At 54.7% G+C, this 21,297-nt stretch overlaps 1 protein-coding gene across 1 annotated transcript in view; it reads right to left on the bottom strand.

Moving 5' to 3' along the window:
* Positions 1–21,067, bottom strand: part of LOC147709877 (NACHT, LRR and PYD domains-containing protein 3-like) — a 188,071-nt gene extending 167,004 nt beyond the window's left edge. The window contains exon 1 of the mRNA XM_086926116.1: positions 20,785–21,067. Coding sequence (XP_086782242.1) covers positions 20,785–21,067 — 283 coding nt within the window. The remainder of the gene's footprint in view (positions 1–20,784) is intronic.
* Positions 21,068–21,297: the final 230 nt, after the last annotated feature.

Below are 21,297 nucleotides of genomic sequence, written 5' to 3'. Positions count from 1 at the left end.
ACTATTCATGCAACACATCAAGACAACTGGCTGTGCTGCCATGCGTGAACGGGAGAGGGCAGGAATGAACTATTCATGCAACACAGCAAGACAACTGGCTGCGCTGCCGTGCGTGAACGGGAGAGGGCAGGAATGAACTATTCATGCGACACAGCAGGGCAACTGGCTACGCTGACGTGCTAGAACGCGAGAGGGCAGGAATGAACTATTCATGCAACACAGCAGGGCAACTGGCTGCGCTGCCGTGCGTGAAAGGGAGAGAGCAGGAATGAACTATTTATGCAACACAGCAAGACAACTGGCTGCGCTGCATTGAACAGGAGCGGACAGGAATGAACTATTCATGCAACACAGCAGGGCAACACAGCAGGGCAACTGGCTGCGCTGCCGTGCGTGAAAGGGAGAGAGCAGGAATGAACTATTTATGCAACACAGCAAGACAACTGGCTGCGCTGCATTGAACAGGAGCGGACAGGAATGAACTATTCATGCAACACAGCAAGACAACTGGCTGCGCTGCCTTGCGTGAACGGGAGAGGTCAAGAATGAACTATTCATGCAACACAGCAAGACAACTGGCTGCGCTGCGTGTGTGAACGGGAGAGGGCAGGAATAAACTATTCATGCAACACAGCAAGACAACTGGCTGCGCTGCTGTGCATGAACGGGAGAGGGCAGGAATGAACTATTCATGCAATACAGCAAGACAACTGGCTGCGCTGCCGTGCGTGAACGGGAGATGGCAGGAATGAACTATTCATGCAACACATCAAGACAACTGGCTGTGCTGCCGTGCGTGAACGGGAGAGGGCAGGAATGAACTATTCATGCAACACAGCAAGACAACTGGGTACGCTGCCTTGCCTGAACGGGCGAGCAGGAATGAACTATTCATGCAACACATCAAGACAACTGACTGTGCTGCCGTGCGTGAACGGGAGATGGCAGGAATGAACTATTCATGCAACACAGCAAGACAACTGGCTGCGCTGCCGTGCGTGAACGGGAGAGGGCAGGAATGAACTATTCATGCAACACAGCAAGACAACTGGCTGCGCTGCCGTGCGTGAACGGGAGAGGGCAGGAATGAACTATTCATGCGACACAGCAAGACAACTGGCTGCGCTGCGTGTGTGAAAGGGAGAGAGCAGGAATGAACTGTTCATGCAACACAGCAAGACAACTGGCTGCGCTGCCGTGCATGAACTGGAGAGGGCAGGAATGAACTATTCATGCAACACAGCAAGACAACAGGCTGCACTGCCGTGCGTGAAAGGGAGAGAGCAGGAATGAACTATTTATGCAACACAGCAAGACAACTGGCTGCGCTGCGTGTGTGAATGGGAGAGAGCAGGAATTAACTATTTATGCAACACAGCAAGACAACTGGCTGCGCTGCTGTGCGTGAACGGGAGAGGGCAGGAATTAACTATTCATGCAACACAGCAAGACAACTGGCTGCGCTGCCGTGCATGAATGGGAGAGAGCAGGAATTAACTATTCATGCAACACAGCAAGACAACTGGCTGCACTGCATGTGTGAACGGGAGAGGGCAGGAATGAACTATTCATGCAACACAGCAAGACAACTGGCTGCGCTGCCGTGCATGAACGGGAGAGGGCAGGATGAACTATTCATGCAACACAGCAAGACAACTGGCTGCGCTGCCGTGTGTGAACGGGAGAGGGAAGGAATGAACTATTCATGCAACACAGCAAGACAACTGGCTGCACTGCCATGAACCGGAGAGGGCAGGAATGAACTATTCATGCAACACAGCAAGACAACTGGCTGCACTGCCATGAACCGGAGAGGGCAGGAATGAACTATTCATGCAACACAGCAAGACAACTGGCTGTGCTGCCGTGCGTGAACGGGAGAGGGCAGGAATGAACTATTCATGCAACACAGCAAGACAACTGGCTGCGCTGCCGTGCGTGAACGGGAGAGGTCAGGAATGAACTATTCATGCAACACAGCAAGACAACTGGGTACGCTGCCTTGCCTGAACGGGCGAGCAGGAATGAACTATTCATGCAACACATCAAGACAACTGACTGTGCTGCTGTGCGTGAACGGGAGATGGCAGGCATGAACTATTCATGCAACACAGCAAGACAACTGGCTGCGCTGCCGTGCATGAATGGGAGAGAGCAGGAATTAACTATTCATGCAACACAGCAAGACAACTGGCTGCACTGCATGTGTGAACGGGAGAGGGCAGGAATGAACTATTCATGCAACACATCAAGACAACTGGCTGCGCTGCCTTGCGTTAACGGGAGAGGGCAGGAATAAACTATTCATGCAACACAGCAAGACAACTGGCTGCGCTGCCGTGCATGAACGGGAGAGGGCAGGAATGAACTATTCATGCAACACATCAAGACAACTGGCTGTGCTGCCGTGCGTGAACGGGAGAGGGCAGGAATGAACTATTCATGCAACACAGCAAGACAACTGGCTGCGCTGCGTGTGTGAACGGGAGAGGGCAGGAATGAACTATTCATGCAACACAGCAAGACAACTGGCTGCACTGCGTGTGTGAACGGGAGAGGGCAGGAATGAACTATTCATGCAACACAGCAAGACAACTGGCTGCGCAGCCTTGCGTGAACGGGAGAGGGCAGGAATGAACTATTCATGCAACACAGCAAGACAACTGGCTGCACTGCCGTGCATGAACGAGAGGGCAGGAATTAACTATTCATGCAACACAGCAAGACAACTGGGTACGCTGCCTTGCCTGAACGGGCGAGCAGGAATTAACTATTCATGCAACACATCAAGACAACTGACTGTGCTGCCGTGCGTGAACGGGAGAGGGCAGGAATGAACTATTCATGCAACACAGCAAGACAACTGGCTGTGCTGCCGTGCGTGAACGGGAGAGGGCAGGAATGAACTATTCATGCAACACAGCAAGACAACTGACTGTGCTGCCGTGCGTGAACGGGAGAGGGCAGGAATGAACTATTCATGCAACACAGCAAGACAACTGACTGTGCTGCCGTGCGTGAACGGGAGAGGGCAGGAATGAACTATTCATGCAACACAGCAAGACAACTGACTGTGCTGCCATGCGTGAACGGGAGAGGGCAGGAATGAACTATTCATGCAACACAGCAAGACAACTGGCTGTGCTGCCGTGCGTGAACGGGAGAGGGCAGGAATGAACTATTCATGCAACACAGCAAGACAACTGACTGTGCTGCCGTGCGTGAACGGGAGAGGGCAGGAATGAACTATTCATGCAACACAGCAAGACAACTGGCTGCACTGCGTGTGTGAACGGGAGAGGGCAGGAATGAACTATTCATGCAACACAGCAAGACAACTGGCTGTGCTGCCGTGCGTGAACGGGAGAGGGCAGGAATGAACTATTCATGCGACACAGCAGGGCAGCTGGCTACGCTGACGTGCTGGAACGTGAGAGGGCAGGAATGAACTATTCATGCAACACAGCAGGGCAACTGGCTGCGCTGCCGTGCTTGATAGGGGTAGAGCAGGAATGCACCACGTGTACCAGAATATGGCACATTCCTGCTCTCTGCCTGCGCTGACGCACAATTTTATGCCTAGCACCAACGCAGGCACCCTTGCACCATGGCACAAGGGTGCCTGCATTGCAAGCAGGTTTGTTTGTGTGCATGAAGGTGCACCTTCCTGCACAAAAACTATACCCAGAGACATTTTCCTCTTTCTAAGTGTGCTGCAGAATGCATTACAAATAGAACAAGGAAGCAAAGAGGCGCGTCTTGGTGAATCTGGGAAAGCTCCACAGTCCATGGGTGGAGCAGTGCTTGTTGAATTGCTATCCCCCCCCTACTCAAAGCAGGGATACAGATTCCAATCACTCACCATTCGATCTCTGCTCCAAAACTAATCGTGACATTTTAGAAGAACACCTCAGGCAACGCTCCCCCGTAGCTTGACCCTAATCAGGCCACGGCTGCCGACACCAAGTGGCTCAAATCGGCCATCTCGAAAGTGGCCCTTAGAAAATGCAGCAATAAACAAAAAAGTAGGAAATCCACACCTTGGTTTACAGATGCTCTTTGGCTTCAAAAACTGAAATGTAGAAATTTGGAAAGGAATTGGAGATCAAATTACAATCCCTCTGACAAACTAATATATAAACACTCCCTGGCCGACTATAAAGCAACCATTATCAGGGAAAAGTCATCCTTTTTTACACAGAAAATTGAAGCGTCCAAGAACTCTTTCAGGTCATAAATAAACTAACCAAACTCCCAGAGTCTAAAAGTAATAACACTGGTCAATCTTTTGTGAGGAACTAGCTTCTCATTTTCATAATAAAGTAGAACAAATCTACAATCAATCAAAGCTCTGCCTCCTGTGACAGCAACATTAGCGCTAGTATCATGAATGTCCAGACTTCAGCCAGTTCAAGTCCTCCCTCCAACTTTAACCAATACATATCTACTACCTCTGAAGATGTCCTTCCCTTAGTCAATGCCTCAAAGTCAGGATCGCCGGATGACCTGTGCCTCCCCTCCATACTCAAGCTGATTTTGGCTCCGATTGCTACACTTTTACCTAGCATCTTCAATGGGGTGTTTAGCATCGGTACCGTTCCCAATCTTTGGAAAAAGGCCTCTAATTTGCCACTCCTAAAGAAACCCAACCCAGACCCTGACAACCCAGCCAACTACCGCCCTATTTCTAGGCTGCCTCTTCCAGCCAAACTCGTGGAAAAACTGATCAACACACAATTGACACCGTTTATTCAGGATAATCATCTGTTGGATCCTTCTCAGTTCGGCTTTAGGGCTGAACATAGTACAGAGACGGCTCTAATAGAAACTACAGATGAATGAAGAACCATCCTGGACAAAGGAGGCTCCGCAGCACTCATCCTCCTGGACCTGTCGGCCGCCTTTGATACGGCTGATCGTGTCACTCTTGTCAACTGTCTTAAAATATTGGGCATTGCCGATAAATCCCTGGCCCTACTTAAATCATTTCTAGCCGACAGAAGGCACTCAGTTATGTTGGAGAAATGTTCATCTAACTCCTTCTCTCTTCCTTGTGGGGTCCCCCAGGGGTCCTCTCTAAGCCCTCTGCTCTTCAATGTCTATGTATCAGAATTGGCCCAGCTGATTAGACCTTTTGGATTTTCCCCTACATCTTATGTAAAGGATACCCAAATTGTGGTGTCAGACTCTAACAATACCGACGTAACCATCTCTCACTTTTACAACTGTATGAGAGCTGTTAGTGACTGGATGGGAAGGCATTGTCTCAAACGGAACTCAGAGAAAACCGAGATGATACTTTCTGGTAACAAACCTTAATTTGGATCCCGGCATGCTGACCAGCAGAGCCGGGAATCCTCCCAACCCCAGTTCAAAAAGCAAAAAACGTGGGCATAACAATAGATGACAAATTGAACTTTAATAAGCATATTAGCTCAGTTGTCTCTACCAGCTTCAACACTTTGAGAATCATCAGGAAGATTCTTCCTTTTATTCCTCTCACCACCAGAAAAACATGTGTCTCCTTACTAATTCTAGCAAAGCTAGATAACTGTAATGGACTCTTTATTAAACTTCAAAAACAACATTTGAATAATCTTCAAAGCTTACAGAACGCAGCAGCCAGGCTTATTTTTGACCTGCTCAAGTTCCACCCAGTTTCAGCCTCCATTAAGGAACTCTACTGGCTTAAGGTAAATAACTGCATTAAATTCCATGCATTCTGCCTGACCTATAAAGCCTTGCATGACCTAGGTCCTAGATACCTCAAAAAATCCCTCTCCTGGTACATACTTAACAGAGATCTACATTTTAAAAACTCCCTGACGATGGTGCGCCCCAGAGTTAAGAGATTTAAATGGGGAGGCAGCTGTTTCTCCTCTGAAGCCCCGGTTCTATAGAATAGCCTACCTATGAACATTAAAGCAGCTCTCTCACTATTGATTTTTAGGAAACTAACAAAAACCGGGCTTTTTAACCTCTAGTCTCCCAATGCTCTCACCTTACTACTATCCAACCAGTGCCAAGACACCCATGGGTATTCAAGCGCTTTAGAAGCATTTTAACATAACATGCGTGGGAACATCCACACTCCACACATTTATCACCTTTGTGGGACCAAGCAACGCAAAGCACTCCGGATTTACCAAGCCACGTAGGGCCACGCAAGGTTGCCTTTCTTTGCTTGGTGCATTTGACTTATGCATTGCGTTGTGTGACACAAGGGCAGCGCAAACCGTTCAAAAAACCGGCCCGAGCATCTGGAATAACATCCCCATCTCTATGAGGACCGCCCCAAAGATACTCCAATTTAGAGAAGAGTTGAAGACGGGTCTCTTTAAAGAACACTGAATCACAGAGCATTAACCCATCCACAAGACGGCTGCCTCTCCTGCCACTTGCTGTCTTTGACCCTGTACAGCGCTCCGCTGCCTTCCCTGTAACTCGCTGTCTTTGACCGTGTACAGCGCCCGCTGCCTCTCCTGTCACTCGCTGTCTTTGACCCTGTACAGCGCTCCGCAGCCTCTCCTGTCACTCGCTGTCTTTGACCCTGTACAGCGTTCTGCTGCCTCTCCTGTCACTCGCTGGCTTTGACCCTGTACAGCGCTCCGCAGCCTCTCCTGTCACTCGCTGTCTTTGACCCTGTACAGCGCTCCGCTGCCTCTCCTGTCACTCGCTGTCTTTGACCCTGTACAGCGCTCCACAGCCTCTCCTGTCACTCCCTGTCTTTGACCCTGTACAGCGCTCCACTGCCTCTCCTGTCACTCGCTGTCTTAGACCCTGTACAGCGCTCCGCAGCCTCTCCAGTCACTCGCTGTCTTAGACCCTGTACAGCGCTCCGCAGCCTCTCCTGTCACTCGCTGTCTTAGACCCTGTACAGCGCTCCGCAGCCTCTCCAGTCACTCGCTGTCTTAGACCCTGCACAGCGCTCCGCAGCCTCTCCTGTCACTCGCTGTTTTTGACCCTGTACAGCGCTCCGCTGCCTCTCCTGTCACTCGCTGTTTTTGACCCTGTACAGTGCTCCGCTGCCTCTCCTGTCACTCGCTGTCTTTGACCCTGTACAGCGCTCCGCTGCCTCTCCTGTCACTCGCTGTCTTTGACCCTGTACAGCGCTCCGCTGCCTCTCCTGTCACTCGCTGTCTTTGACCCTGTACAGCGCTCCGCTGCCTCTCCTCTCACTCGCTGTCTTTGACCCTGTACAGCGCTTCGCAGCCTCTCCTGTCACTCGCTGTCTTTAACCCTATACAGCGCTCCGCAGCCTCTCCTGTCACTCACTGTCTTTGACCCTGTACAGCGCTCCGCAGCTTCTCCTGTCACTCGCTGTCTTTGACCTTATACAGCGCTCCGCTGCCTCTCCTGTCGCTTGCTGTCTTTGACCCTCTACAGCGCTCCGCTGCCTCTCCTGTCACTCGCTGTCTTTGACCCTGTGCAGCGCTCCGCAGCCTCTCCTGTCACTCGCTGTCTTTGACCGTGTACAGCGCTCCGCTGCCTCTCCTGTCACTCACTGTCTTTGACCCTGTACAGCGCTTCGCAGCCTCTCCTGTCACTCGCTGTCTTTAACCCTATACAGCGCTCCGCAGCTTCTCCTGTCACTCGCTGTCTTTGACCTTATACAGCGCTCCGCTGCCTCTCCTGTCGCTTGCTGTCTTTGACCCTCTACAGCGCTCCGCTGCCTCTCCTGTCACTCGCTGTCTTTGACCCTGTGCAGCGCTCCGCAGCCTCTCCTGTCACTCGCTGTCTTTGACCCTGTGCAGCGCTCCGCAGCCTCTCCTGTCACTCGCTGTCTTTGACCTTATACAGCGCTCCGCTGCCTCTCCTGTCGCTTGCTGTCTTTGACCCTCTACAGCGCTCCGCTGCCTCTCCTGTCACTCGGTGTCTTTGACCCTGTGCAGCGCTCCGCAGCCTCTCCTGTCACTCGCTGTCTTTGACCGTGTACAGCGCTCCGCTGCCTCTCCTGTCACTCGCTGTCTTTGACCCTGTACAGCGCTCCGCTGTCTCTCCTGTCACTCACTGTCTTTGACCCTGTACAGCGCTTCGCAGCCTCTCCTGTCACTCGCTGTCTTTAACCCTATACAGCGCTCCGCAGCTTCTCCTGTCACTCGCTGTCTTTGACCTTATACAGCGCTCCGCTGCCTCTCCTGTCGCTTGCTGTCTTTGACCCTCTACAGCGCTCCGCTGCCTCTCCTGTCGCTTGCTGTCTTTGACCCTGTACAACGCTCCGCTGCCTCTCCTGTCACTCGCTGTCTTAGACCCTGTACAGTGCTCCACTGCCTCTCCTGTCACTCACTGTCTTTGACCCTGTACAGCGCTCCGCAGCCTCTCCTGTCACTCGCTGTCTTTGACCCTGTACAGCGCTTCGCTGCCTCTCCTGTCACTCACTGTCTTTGACCCTGCACAGCGCTCCGCTGCCTCTCCTGTCGCTTGCTGTCTTTGACCCTGTTCAGCGCTCCGCAGCCTCTCCTGTCACTCTCTGTCTTTGACTCTGTACAGCGCTCCGCTGCCTCTCCTGTCACACGCTGTCTTTGACCCTGTACAGTGCTTCACTGCCTCTCCTGTCACTCGCTGTCTTTGACCCTGTACAGCGCTCCGCTGCCTCTCCTGTCACACGCTGTCTTTGACCCTGTACAGCGCTCCGCAGCCTCTCCTGTCACTCGCTGTCTTTGACCCTGTACAGCGCTCCGCTTCCTCTCCTGTCATTCGCTGTCTTTGACCCTGTACAGCGCTCCGCTGCCTCTCCTGTCACTCACTGTCTTTGACCCTGTACAGCGCTCCGCAGCCTCTCCTGTCACTCGCTGTCTTTGACCCTGTACAGCGCTCCGCAGCCTCTCCTGTCACTCGCTGTCTTTGACCCTGTACAGCGCTTCGCTGCCTCTCCTGTCACTCGCTGTCTTTGACCCTGTACAGCGCTCCGCTGCCTCTCCTGTCACTCGCTGTCTTTGATCCTGTACAGCGCTCCGCAGCCTCTCCTGTCACTCGCTGTCTTTGACCCTGTACAGCGCTCCACAGCCTCTCCTGTCACTCGCTGTTTTTGACCCTGTACAGCGCTCCGCTGCCTCTCCTGTCACTCGCTGTTTTTGACCCTGTACAGTGCTCCGCTGCCTCTCCTGTCACTCGCTGTCTTTGACCCTGTACAGCGCTCCGCTGCCTCTCCTGTCACTCGCTGTCTTTGACCCTGTACAGCGCTCCGCTGCCTCTCCTGTCACTCGCTGTCTTTGACCCTGTACAGCGCTCCGCTGCCTCTCCTCGCACTCGCTGTCTTTGACCCTGTACAGCGCTTCGCAGCCTCTCCTGTCACTCGCTGTCTTTAACCCTATACAGCGCTCCGCAGCCTCTCCTGTCACTCACTGTCTTTGACCCTGTACAGCGCTTCGCAGCCTCTCCTGTCACTCGCTGTCTTTAACCCTATACAGCGCTCCGCAGCCTCTCCTCTCACTCACTGTCTTTGATCCTGTACAGCGCTCCGCAGCCTCTCGTGTCACTCACTGTCTTTGACCCTGTACAGCGCTCCGCAGCCTCTCCTGTCACTCGCTGTCTTTGACCCTATACAGCGCTCCGCAGCCTCTCCTCTCACTCACTGTCTTTGACTCTGTACAGCGCTTCGCTGCCTCTCCTGTCACTCGCTGTCTTTGACCCTGTACAGCGCTCCGCAGCCTCTCCTGTCACTCACTGTCTTTGACTCTGTACAGTGCTCCGCAGCCTCTCCTGTCACTTGCTGTCTTTGACCCTGTACAGCGCTCCGCTGCCTCTCCTGTCACTCGCTGTCTTTGACCCTGTACAGCACTCCGCTGCCTCTCCTGTCACTTGCTGTCTTTGACCCTGTACAGCGCTCCGCTGCCTCTCCTGTCACTCGCTGTCTTTGACCCTGTACAGCGCTTCGCAGCCTCTCCTGTCACTCGCTGTCTTTAACCCTATACAGCGCTCCGCAGCTTCTCCTGTCACTCGCTGTCTTTGACCTTATACAGCGCTCCGCTGCCTCTCCTGTCGCTTGCTGTCTTTGACCCTCTACAGCGCTCCGCTGCCTCTCCTGTCGCTTGCTGTCTTTGACCCTGTACAACGCTCCGCTGCCTCTCCTGTCACTCGCTGTCTTAGACCCTGTACAGTGCTCCACTGCCTCTCCTGTCACTCACTGTCTTTGACCCTGTACAGCGCTCCGCAGCCTCTCCTGTCACTCGCTGTCTTTGACCCTGTACAGCGCTTCGCTGCCTCTCCTGTCACTCGCTGTCTTAGACCCTGTACAGCGCTCCGCTGCCTCTCCTGTCACTCGCTGTCTTTGATCCTGTACAGCGCTCCGCAGCCTCTCGTGTCACTCACTGTCTTTGACCCTGTACAGCGCTCCGCAGCCTCTCCTGTCACTCGCTGTCTTTGACCCTATACAGCACTCCGCAGCCTCTCCTCTCACTCACTGTCTTTGACTCTGTACAGCGCTTCGCTGCCTCTCCTGTCACTCGCTGTCTTTGACCCTGTACAGCGCTCCGCAGCCTCTCCTCTCACTCACTGTCTTTGACTCTGTACAGTGCTCCGCAGCCTCTCCTGTCACTCGCTGTCTTAGACCCTGTATAGTGCTCCACAGCCTCTCCTGTCATTCGCTGTCTTTGACCCTGTACAGCGCTCCACAGCCTCTCCTGTCACTCGCTGTTTTTGACCCTGTACAGCGCTCCGCTGCCTCTCCTGTCACTCGCTGTCTTTGACTCTGTACAGCGCTTCGCTGCCTCTCCTGTCACTCGCTGTCTTTGACCCTGTACAGCGCTCCGCAGCCTCTCCTGTCACTCGCTGTCTTTGACCCTGTACAGCGTTCCGCAGCCTCTCCTGTCACTCGCTGTCTTTGACCCTGTACAGCGCTCCGCAGCCTCTCCTCTCACTCACTGTCTTTGACTCTGTACAGCGCTCTGCTGCCTCTCCTGTCACTCGCTGTCTTTGACCCTATACAGCGCTCCGCTTCCTCTCCTGTCACTCGCTGTCTTTGACCCTGTACAGCGCTTCGCTGCCTCTCCTGTCACTCACTGTCTTTGACCCTGCACAGCGCTCCGCTGCCTCTCCTGTCGCTCGCTGTCTTTGACCCTGTACAGCGCTTCGCTGCCTCTCCTGTCACTCACTGTCTTTGACCCTGCACAGCGCTCCGCTGCCTCTCCTGTCGCTCGCTGTCTTTGACCCTATACAGCGCTCCGCAGCCTCTCCTGTCACTCGCTGTCTTTGACCCTATACAGCGCTCCGCTTCCTCTCCTGTCACTCGCTGTCTGTGACCCTGTACAGCGCTCCGCAGCCTCTCCTGTCACTCGCTGTCTTTGACCCTATACAGCGCTCCGCTTCCTCTCCTGTCACTCGCTGTCTTTGACCCTGTACAGCGCTTCGCTGCCTCTCCTGTCACTCACTGTCTTTGACCCTGCACAGCGCTCCGCTGCCTCTCCTGTCGCTCGCTGTCTTTGACCCTGTACAGCGCTCCGCTGCCTCTCCTCTCACTCGCTATCTTTGACCCTGTACAGCGCTCCGCTGCCTCTCCTGTCACTCGCTGTCTTTGACCCTGTACAGCGCTTCGCTGCCTCTCCTGTCACTCGCTGTCTTTGACCCTGTACAGCGCTCCGCTGCCTCTCCTGTCACTCGCTGTCTTTGACCCTGTACAGCACTCCGCTGCCTCACCTATCACTCGCTGTCTTCGACCCTGTACAGCGCTCCGCTGCCTCTCCTGTCACTCGCTGTCTTTGACCCTGTACAGCGCTCCGCTGCCTCTCCTGTCACTCGCTGTCTTTGACCCTGTACAGCGCTCCGCTGCCTCTCCTCTCACTCGCTATCTTTGACCCTGTACAGCGCTCCGCTGCCTCTCCTGTCACTCGCTGTCTTTGATCCTGTACAGCGCTCCGCAGCCTCTCGTGTCACTCGCTGTCTTTGACCCTGTACAGCGCTCCGCTGCCTCTCCTGTCACTCGCTGTCTTTGACCCTGTACAGTGCTCCGCTGCCTCTCCTGTCACTCGCTGTCTTTGACCCTGTACAGCGCTCCGCTGTCTCTCCTGTCACTCGCTGTCTTTGACCGTGTACAGCGCTCTACAGCCTCTCCTGTCACTCGCTGTCTTTGACCCTGTATAGTGCTCCGCTGCCTCTCCTGTCGCTTGCTGTCTTTGACCGTGTACAGCGCTCCACAGCCTCTCCTGTCACTCGCTGTCTTTGACCCTGTACAGTGCTCCGCAGCCTCTCCTGTCACTCGCTGTCTTAGACCCTGTATAGTGCTCCACAGCCTCTCCTGTCATTCGCTGTCTTTGACCCTGTACAGTGCTCCGCAGCCTCTCCTGTCACACGCTGTCTTTGACCCTGTACAGCGCTCCGCTGCCTCTCCTGTCACTCGCTGTCTTTGACCCTGTACAGCGCTCCGCTGCCTCTCCTGTCACTCGCTGTCTTAGACCCTGTACAGTGCTCCACTGCCTCTCCTGTCACTCGCTGTCTTTGACCCTGTACAGCGCTCCGCAGCCTCTCCTGTCACTCGCTGTCTTTGACCCTGTACAGCGCTTCGCTGCCTCTCCTGTCACTCACTGTCTTTGACCCTGCACAGCGCTCCGCTGCCTCTCCTGTCGCTCGCTGTCTTTGACCCTGTACAGCGCTCCGCAGCCTCTCCTGTCACTCGCTGTCTTTGACCCTATACAGCGCTCCGCTTCCTCTCCTGTCACTCGCTGTCTTTGACCCTGTACAGCGCTCCGCAGCCTCTCCTGTCACTCGCTGTCTTTGACCCTATACAGCGCTCCGCTTCCTCTCCTGTCACTCGCTGTCTTTGACCCTGTACAGCGCTTCGCTGCCTCTCCTGTCACTCACTGTCTTTGACCCTGCACAGCGCTCCGCTGCCTCTCCTGTCGCTCGCTGTCTTTGACCCTGTACAGCGCTCCGCAGCCTCTCCTGTCACTCGCTGTCTTTGACCCTATACAGCGCTCCGCTTCCTCTCCTGTCACTCGCTGTCTTTGACCCTGTACAGCGCTCCGCAGCCTCTCCTGTCACTCGCTGTCTTTGACCCTATACAGAGTTCCGCTTCCTCTCCTGTCACTCGCTGTCTTTGACCCTGTACAGCGCTTCGCTGCCTCTCCTGTCACTCACTGTCTTTGACCCTGCACAGCGCTCCGCTGCCTCTCCTGTCGCTCGCTGTCTTTGACCCTGTACAGCGCTCCGCTGCCTCTCCTCTCACTCGCTATCTTTGACCCTGTACAGCGCTCCGCTGCCTCTCCTGTCACTCGCTGTCTTTGACCCTGTACAGCGCTTCGCTGCCTCTCCTGTCACTCGCTGTCTTTGACCCTGTACAGCGCTCCGCTGCCTCTCCTCTCACTCGCTGTTTTTGACCCTGTACAGCGCTCCGCTGCCTCTCCTGTCACTCGCTGTCTTTGACCCTGTACAGCACTCCGCTGCCTCACCTATCACTCGCTGTCTTTGACCCTGTACAGCGCTCCGCTGCCTCTCCTGTCACTCGCTGTCTTTGACCCTGTACAGTGCTCCGCTGCCTCTCCTGTCACTCGCTGTCTTTGACCCTGTACAGCGCTCCGCTGCCTCTCCTCTCACTCGCTATCTTTGACCCTGTACAGCGCTCCGCTGCCTCTCCTGTCACTCGCTGTCTTTGATCCTGTACAGCGCTCCGCAGCCTCTCGTGTCACTCGCTGTCTTTGACCCTGTACAGCGCTCCGCTGCCTCTCCTGTCACTCGCTGTCTTTGACCCTGTACAGTGCTCCGCTGCCTCTCCTGTCACTCGCTGTCTTTGACCCTGTACAGCGCTCCGCTGTCTCTCCTGTCACTCGCTGTCTTTGACCGTGTACAGCGCTCCACAGCCTCTCCTGTCACTCGCTGTCTTTGACCCTGTACAGCGCTTCGCTGCCTCTCCTGTCACTCGCTGTCTTTTACCCTGTACAGCGCTCCGCTGCCTCTCCTGTCACTCGCTGTCTTTGATCCTGTACAGCGCTCCGCAGCCTCTCGTGTCACTCACTGTCTTTGACCCTGTACAGCGCTCCGCAGCCTCTCCTGTCACTCGCTGTCTTTGACCCTGTACAGCGCTCCGCTGCCTCTCCTGTCACTCGCTGTCTTTGACCCTGTACAGCGCTTCGCTGCCTCTCCTGTCACTCGCTGTCTTTGACGCTGTACAGCGCTCCGCTGCCTCTCCTGTCACTCGCTGTCTTTGATCCTGTACAGCGCTCCGCAGCCTCTCGTGTCACTCACTGTCTTTGACCCTGTACAGCGCTCCGCAGCCTCTCCTGTCACTCACTGTCTTTGACCCTGTACAGCGCTCCGCAGCCTCTCCTGTCACTCGCTGTCTTTGACCCTGTACAGCGCTCCGCAGCCTCTCCTGTCACTCGCTGTCTTTGACCCTGTACAGCGCTTCGCTGCCTCTCCTGTCACTCGCTGTCTTTGACCCTGTACAGCGCTCCGCTGCCTCTCCTGTCACTCGCTGTCTTTGATCCTGTACAGCGCTCCGCAGCCTCTCGTGTCACTCACTGTCTTTGACCCTGTACAGCGCTCCGCAGCCTCTCCTGTCACTCGCTGTCTTTGACCCTATACAGCGCTCCGCTGCCTCTCCTCTCACTCACTGTCTTTGACTCTGTACAGCGCTTCGCTGCCTCTCCTGTCACTCGCTGTCTTTGACCCTGTACAGCGCTCCGCAGCCTCTCCTGTCACTCGCTGTCTTTGACCCTATACAGCGCTCCGCAGCCTCTCCTCTCACTCACTGTCTTTGACCCTGTACAGCGCTCCGCTGCCTCTCCTGTCACTCGCTGTCTTAGACCCTGTATAGTGCTCCGCAGCCTCTCCTGTCACTCGCTGTCTTTGACCCTGTACAGCGCTCCGCTGCCTCTCCTGTCACTCGCTGTCTTTGACCCTGTACAGCGCTCCGCTGCCTCTCCTGTCACTCGCTGTCTTAGACCCTGTATAGTGCTCCGCTTCCTCTCCTGTCATTCGCTGTCTTTGACCCTGTACAGCGCTCCGCTGCCTCTCCTGTCACTCACTGTCTTTGACCCTGTACAGCGCTCCGCAGCCTCTCCTGTCACTCGCTGTCTTTGACCCTGTACAGCGCTCCGCAGCCTCTCCTGTCACTCGCTGTCTTTGACCCTGTACAGCGCTTCGCTGCCTCTCCTGTCACTCGCTGTCTTTGACCCTGTACAGCGCTCCGCTGCCTCTCCTGTCACTCGCTGTCTTTGATCCTGTACAGCGCTCCGCAGCCTCTCGTGTCACTCACTGTCTTTGACCCTGTACAGCGCTCCGCAGCCTCTCCTGTCACTCGCTGTCTTTGACCCTATACAGCGCTCCGCAGCCTCTCCTCTCACTCACTGTCTTTGACTCTGTACAGCGCTTCGCTGCCTCTCCTGTCACTCGCTGTCTTTGACCCTGTACAGCGCTCCGCAGCCTCTCCTGTCACTCGCTGTCTTAGACCCTGTATAGTGCTCCGCAGCCTCTCCTGTCACTCGCTGTCTTTGACCCTGTACAGCGCTCCGCTGCCTCTCCTGTCACTCGCTGTCTTTGACCCTGTACAGCGCTCCGCTGCCTCTCCTCTCACTCGCTATCTTTGACCCTGTACAGCGCTCCGCTGCCTCTCCTGTCACTCGCTGTCTTTGACCCTGTACAGCGCTCCGCTTCCTCTCCTGTCACTCGCTGTCTTTGACCCTGTACAGCGCTCCGCTGCCTCTCCTGTCACTCACTGTCTTTGACCCTGCACAGCGCTCCGCTGCCTCTCCTGTCACTAGCTGTCTTTGACCCTGTACAGCACTCCGCTGCCTCTCCTGTCACTCACTGTCTTTGACCCTGCACAGCGCTCCGCTGCCTCTCCTGTCACTAGCTGTCTTTGACCCTATACAGCGCTCCGCAGCCTCTCCTGTCACTCACTGTCTTTGACCCTGTACAGCGCTCCGCAGCCTCTCCTGTCACTCGCTGTCTTTGACCCTGTACAGCGCTCCGCAGCCTCTCCTGTCACTCGCTGTCTTTGACCCTGTACAGCGCTCCGCAGCCTCTTCTGTCACTCGCTGTCTTTGACCGTGTACAGCGCTCCGCAGCCTCTTCTGTCACTCGCTGTCTTTGACCGTGTACAGCGCTCCACAGCCTCTCCTGTCACTCGTTAACTTTGACCCTGTACAGCGCTCCACAGCCTCTCCTGTCACTCGCTGTCTTTGACCCTGTACAGCGTTCTGCTGCCTCTCCTGTCACTCCCTGTCTTTGACCCTGTACAGCGCTCCGCTGCCTCACCTATCACTCGCTGTCTTTGACCCTGTACAGCGTTCTGCTGCCTCTCCTGTCACTCCCTGTCTTTGACCCTGTACAGCGCTCCGCTGCCTCTCCTGTCACACGCTGCCTTTGACCCTGCACAGCGCTCCGCAGCCTCTCCTGTCACTTGCTGTCTTTGACCCTGTACAGCGCTCCGCTGCCTCTCCTGTCACTCGCTGTCTTTGACCCTGTACAGCGCTCCGCAGCCTCTCCTGTCACTCGCTGTCTTTGACCCTGTACAGCGCTCCGCAGCCTCTCCTGTCACTCGCTGTCTTTGACCCTATACAGCGCTCCGCAGCCTCTCCTGTCACTCGCTGTCTTAGACCCTGTATAGTGCTCCACAGCCTCTCCTGTCACTCGCTGTCTTTGACCCTGTACAGCGCTCCGCTGCCTCTCCTGTCACTCGCTGTCTTTGACCCTGTACAGCGCTCCGCTGCCTCTCCTGTCACTCGCTGTCTTTGACCCTGTACAGCGCTCCGCTGCCTCTCCTGTCACTCTCTGTCTTTGACCCTGTACAGCACTCCGCTGCCTCACCTATCACTCGCTATCTTTGACCCTGTACAGCGCTCCGCTGCCTCTCCTGTCACTCGCTGTCTTTGACCCTGTACATCGCTCCGCTGCCTCTCCTGTCACTCGCTGTCTTTGACCCTGTACAGCGCTCAGCTGCCTCATCTGTCACTCGCTGTCTTTGACCCTGTACAGCGCTCCGCTGCCTCTCCTGTCACTCGCTGTCTTTGACCCTGTACAGCGCTCCACAGCCTCTCCTGTCACTCGCTGTCTTTGACCCTGTACAGCGCTCCGCTGCCTCTCCTGTCACTTGCTGTCTTTGACCCTGTGCAGCGCTCCGCAGCCTCTCCTGTCACTCGCTGTCTTTGACCCTGTACAGCGCTCCGCAGCCTCTCCTGTCACTCGCTGTCTTTGACCCTGTACAGCGCTCCGCAGCCTCTCGTGTCACTCGCTGTCTTTGACCCTGTACAGCGCTCCGCTGCCTCTCCTGTCACTCGCTGTCTTTGACCCTGTACAGCGCTCCGCTGCCTCTCCTGTCACTCGCCGTCTTTGACCCTGTACAGCGCTCCGCTGCCTCTCCTGTCACTCGCCGTCTTTGACCCTGTACAGCGCTCCGCAGCCTCTCCTGTCACTCACTGTCTTTGACTCTGTACAGCGCTCCGCTTCCTCTCCTGTCACTCGCTGTCTTTGACCGTGTACAGCGCTCCGCTGCCTCTCCTCTCACTCGCTATCTTTGACCCTGTACAGCGCTCCGCTGCCTCTCCTGTCACTCGCTGTCTTTGACCTTGTACAGCGCTCCGCAGCCTCTCCTGTCACTCGCTGTTTTTGACCCTGTACAGCGCTCCGCTGCCTCTCCTGTCACTCGCTGTCTTTGACCTTGTACAGTGCTCCGCTTCCTCTCCTGTCACTCGCTGTTTTTGACCCTGTACAGCGCTCCGCTGCCTCTCCTGTCACTCGCTGTCTTTGACCCTGTACAGCGCTCCGCTGCCTCTCCTCTCACTCGCTGTCTTTGACCCTGTACAGCGCTCCGCTGCCTCTCCTCTCACTCGCTGTCTTTGACCCTGTACAGCGCTCCGCTGCCTCTCCTGTCACTCGCTGTCTTTGACCCTGTACAGCGCTCCGCTGCCTCTCCTGTCACTCGCTATCTTTGACCCTGTACAGCGCTTCGCTGCCTCTCCTGTCACTCGCTGTCTTTGACCCTGTACAGCGCTCTGCAGCCTCTCCTGTCACTCGCTGTCTTTGACCCTGTACAGCGCTCCGCTGCCTCTCCTGTCACTCGCTGTCTTTGACCCTGTACAGCGCTCCGCAGCCTCTCATGTCACTCGCTGTCTTTGACCCTGTACAGCGCTCCGCAGCCTCTCATGTCACTCGCTGTCTTTGACCCTGTACAGCGCTCCGCTGCCTCTCCTGTCACTCCCTGTCTTTGACCCTGTACAGCGCTTCGCTGCCTCTCCTCTCACTCACTGTCTTTTACTCTGTACAGCGCTCCGCTGCCTCTCCTGTCACTCGCTGTCTTTGACCCTGTACAGCGCTCCGCTGCCTCTCCTGTCACTCGCTGTCTTTGACCCTGTACAGCGCTCCGCTGCCTCTCCTGTCACTCGCTGTCTTAGACCCTGTATAGTGCTCCGCAGCCTCTCCTGTCACTCGCTGTCATTGACCCTGTACAGCGCTCTGCTGCCTCTCCTGTCACTCGCTGTCTTTGACCCTGTACAGCGCTCCGCTGCCTCTCCTGTCACTCGCTGTCTTTGACCCTGTACAGCGCTCCGCTGCCTCTCCTGTCACTCGCTGTCATTGACCCTGTACAGCGCTCCGCTGCCTCTCCTGTCGCTCGCTGTCTTTGACCCTGTACAGCACTCCGCTGCCTCTCCTGTCACTCGCTGTCTTTGACCCTGTACAGCGCTCTGCTGCCTCTCCTGTCACTCGCTGTCTTTGACCCTGTACAGCGCTCCGCAGCCTCTCCTGTCACTCGCTGTCTTTGACCCTGTACAGCGCTCCGCAGCCTCTCGTGTCACTCGCTGTCTTTGACCCTGTACAGCGCTCCGCTGCCTCTCCTGTCACTCGCTGTCTTTGACCCTGTACAGCGCTCCGCTGCCTCTCCTGTCACTCGCTGTCTTTGACCCTGTACAGCGCTCCGCAGCCTCTCATGTCACTCGCTGTCTTTGACCCTGTACAGCGCTCCGCAGCCTCTCATGTCACTCGCTGTCTTTGACCCTGTACAGCGCTCCACAGCCTCCCTGTCACTCGTTAACTTTGACCCTGTACAGCGCTCCGCTGCCTCTCCTGTCACTCGCTGTCTTTGACCCTGTACAGCGCTCCGCAGCCTCTCATGTCACTCGCTGTCTTTGACCCTGTACAGCGCTCCGCAGCCTCTCATGTCACTCGCTGTCTTTGACCCTGTACAGCGCTTCGCTGCCTCTCCTCTCACTCACTGTCTTTGATCCATTACAGCGCTCCGCAGCCTCTCCTGTCACTAGCTGTTTTTGACCCTGTACAGCGCTCCGCTGCCTCTCCTGTCACTCGCTGTCTTTGACCCTGTACAGCGCTCCGCTGCCTTTTGTCTAGATTTCTGCTATAGAAATACTTGTACATAAATACATTTATCACTTCTTTCACCTGGGTCTGTGAGTACCTAGCAAACATTTACTACAGAATTTAGACGATCCTGTCTATATTTCAAGAAATTAACCTTGAGTGTGAATAGGCAGTTCTGCTGTATTAACGCACCTCCACCTCATGGTCAAAGGTTGGGATTCGGGTGCGAGGTACGAGCCGTGAATGTTACCCGGCTTCAGGGCTCACGGAGGTAGGAGAAAGAAAAGAGGAGCGTCTAATTAAAGTTATGTTCTTTAACATAAGAAATCCCATCAGTTCCCTCAGTCATGATAGCGATAACTACAGCTTCAGACTAAGGCCCAGATGTACAAAGGTGTCACAAACGTAGAGCAGCAGCCAAGAATTTGTTGCACGACAGTGAGAGAAGACGACAGTGCCATACCTACAGGGGTATGGCTCTCTGCTCCCATCTCCCTGGTGCTGATGCAGAAATTTGTTGCCGAGCATCACACACCCAGCTTTGAGCATAGTGCAAGGGTGAGTGCATGAGTCCTACATGGGGTTCATACTGGAACGCTCCCCTTCAAGAGCACAATACTATGAATAGACAAGTTTATAAACTTTTCCTACCTTGTGTGTGTGCTGTTTAGGGAAACACACATGCAAAGTTAGGAAAGAAAGGAGAAATCTAAATATTTCTCCTTTAAGACTGCTTTCAAGCAGCCTTATTTTTTGGTGCAAAACCCTGTCTTTTAATGGTAGTAGATGGGGTTTGCATCAAAAAGCATGGGTGGGGTGGTTGCATGGAAGTGCCCATGAACCACCAATGGAACAGCCCCTTGCCTCTAAGTAACACAAGGCGGCTCTTCACCCTGGTCTGCATTACTTTCCATTACAAACCAATGCAAATACCAAGGTGCGTTGGTTTGAACATTTCCAAAAGGTTTCTGCTTTGCTTTACTGGTTTGCATTGTAAATCTTTGTCTAGGTCTTGACATCGCCTCCTACGAGTCAAGCCTTTAAAGCTCGTCCAAGACACTCCAGAGAGTCAAAGAGACTATTGAGACCAACTTTCCAACTTGGAACGAATACCCAGAACTTTGGTCAATAAGGTGCACGTGCAATGTGACCTCTGATAGTGCCGGGTGGTCGATACCACTTCATGGATGTGGATAAAGCGGGATAAGGCCTTTCACAGCTCTTCACATAGGATTGCATGAGGTTGCCCCACTCGTCTCGCGATACTATAAGAAGTTTGATCATGCACCAATGGATGTAGATGTGAGAGGGGCAACTGCACCACATTCAAAAAACAACAAAATGCAGCTCCAAGAGGTGCTGAAAGCTGAAATCGGACCAAATATACTTTGAAGGAGGTCCAGTGTGGGATCGTCCAAAAGTGATGGCTTAGAAAAATCCTCTGTTTTATCCTCTAAGTAAGAAAACGTATTGAAATGATTCAATTTGGCCAGCAAGGTGGGCCTTGGGGTGTGATCTTGAAGGATCAACCCATCTTACCTCGCACTCGCTCCCCTCTGAGTCTGGCTGCCGCCTCCCTCAGGCTGACCTTGGAGAAGGCTTCGATGGTCACATCAATGGCTGAGTCTGAGCCGTAGAAATCGATCAGAAGGTTTGTGGTGTCGATCCAGTCTGCTTTCTCCAGGCTTCCTCGGGGGATGTTTCGCTGTTCTTTGAAGTTGATTTCTGATAATTTATTTTTAAACCTTTTGAAGTCAGCTTCGTAGAGGTCCTCCAGGGCGTAGAGCAGGATGTCTCCAGATGTGCTCCCTCCGCCCTCCATGGCTCATGAGATCTGAAAGAAAAAAATGGGTCATTACACAGAGGTCTGGTCACAAACTCAAGAGACACACAAGTCAGATACATGATAACGAACTCCTCGCACCTGCACAATGTGTTTCACTTAATGGATGGAATCCACTTAATGCACCGCTACTGTTGGCCCAGTAGGGCATTGTGAGGTTTGCTACTGCTGGGATAGCAATAAACCAGAGAGGAAAGTATAGTGGCACT

This window comes from Lissotriton vulgaris, chromosome 6 (genome assembly GCF_964263255.1).
Source record: "Lissotriton vulgaris chromosome 6, aLisVul1.2, whole genome shotgun sequence".
Classification (NCBI taxonomy): Eukaryota; Metazoa; Chordata; class Amphibia; order Caudata; family Salamandridae; genus Lissotriton; species Lissotriton vulgaris.
Note: the sequence above shows the minus strand (reverse complement) of the source record. Positions and strands in the feature narration are given on the sequence as shown.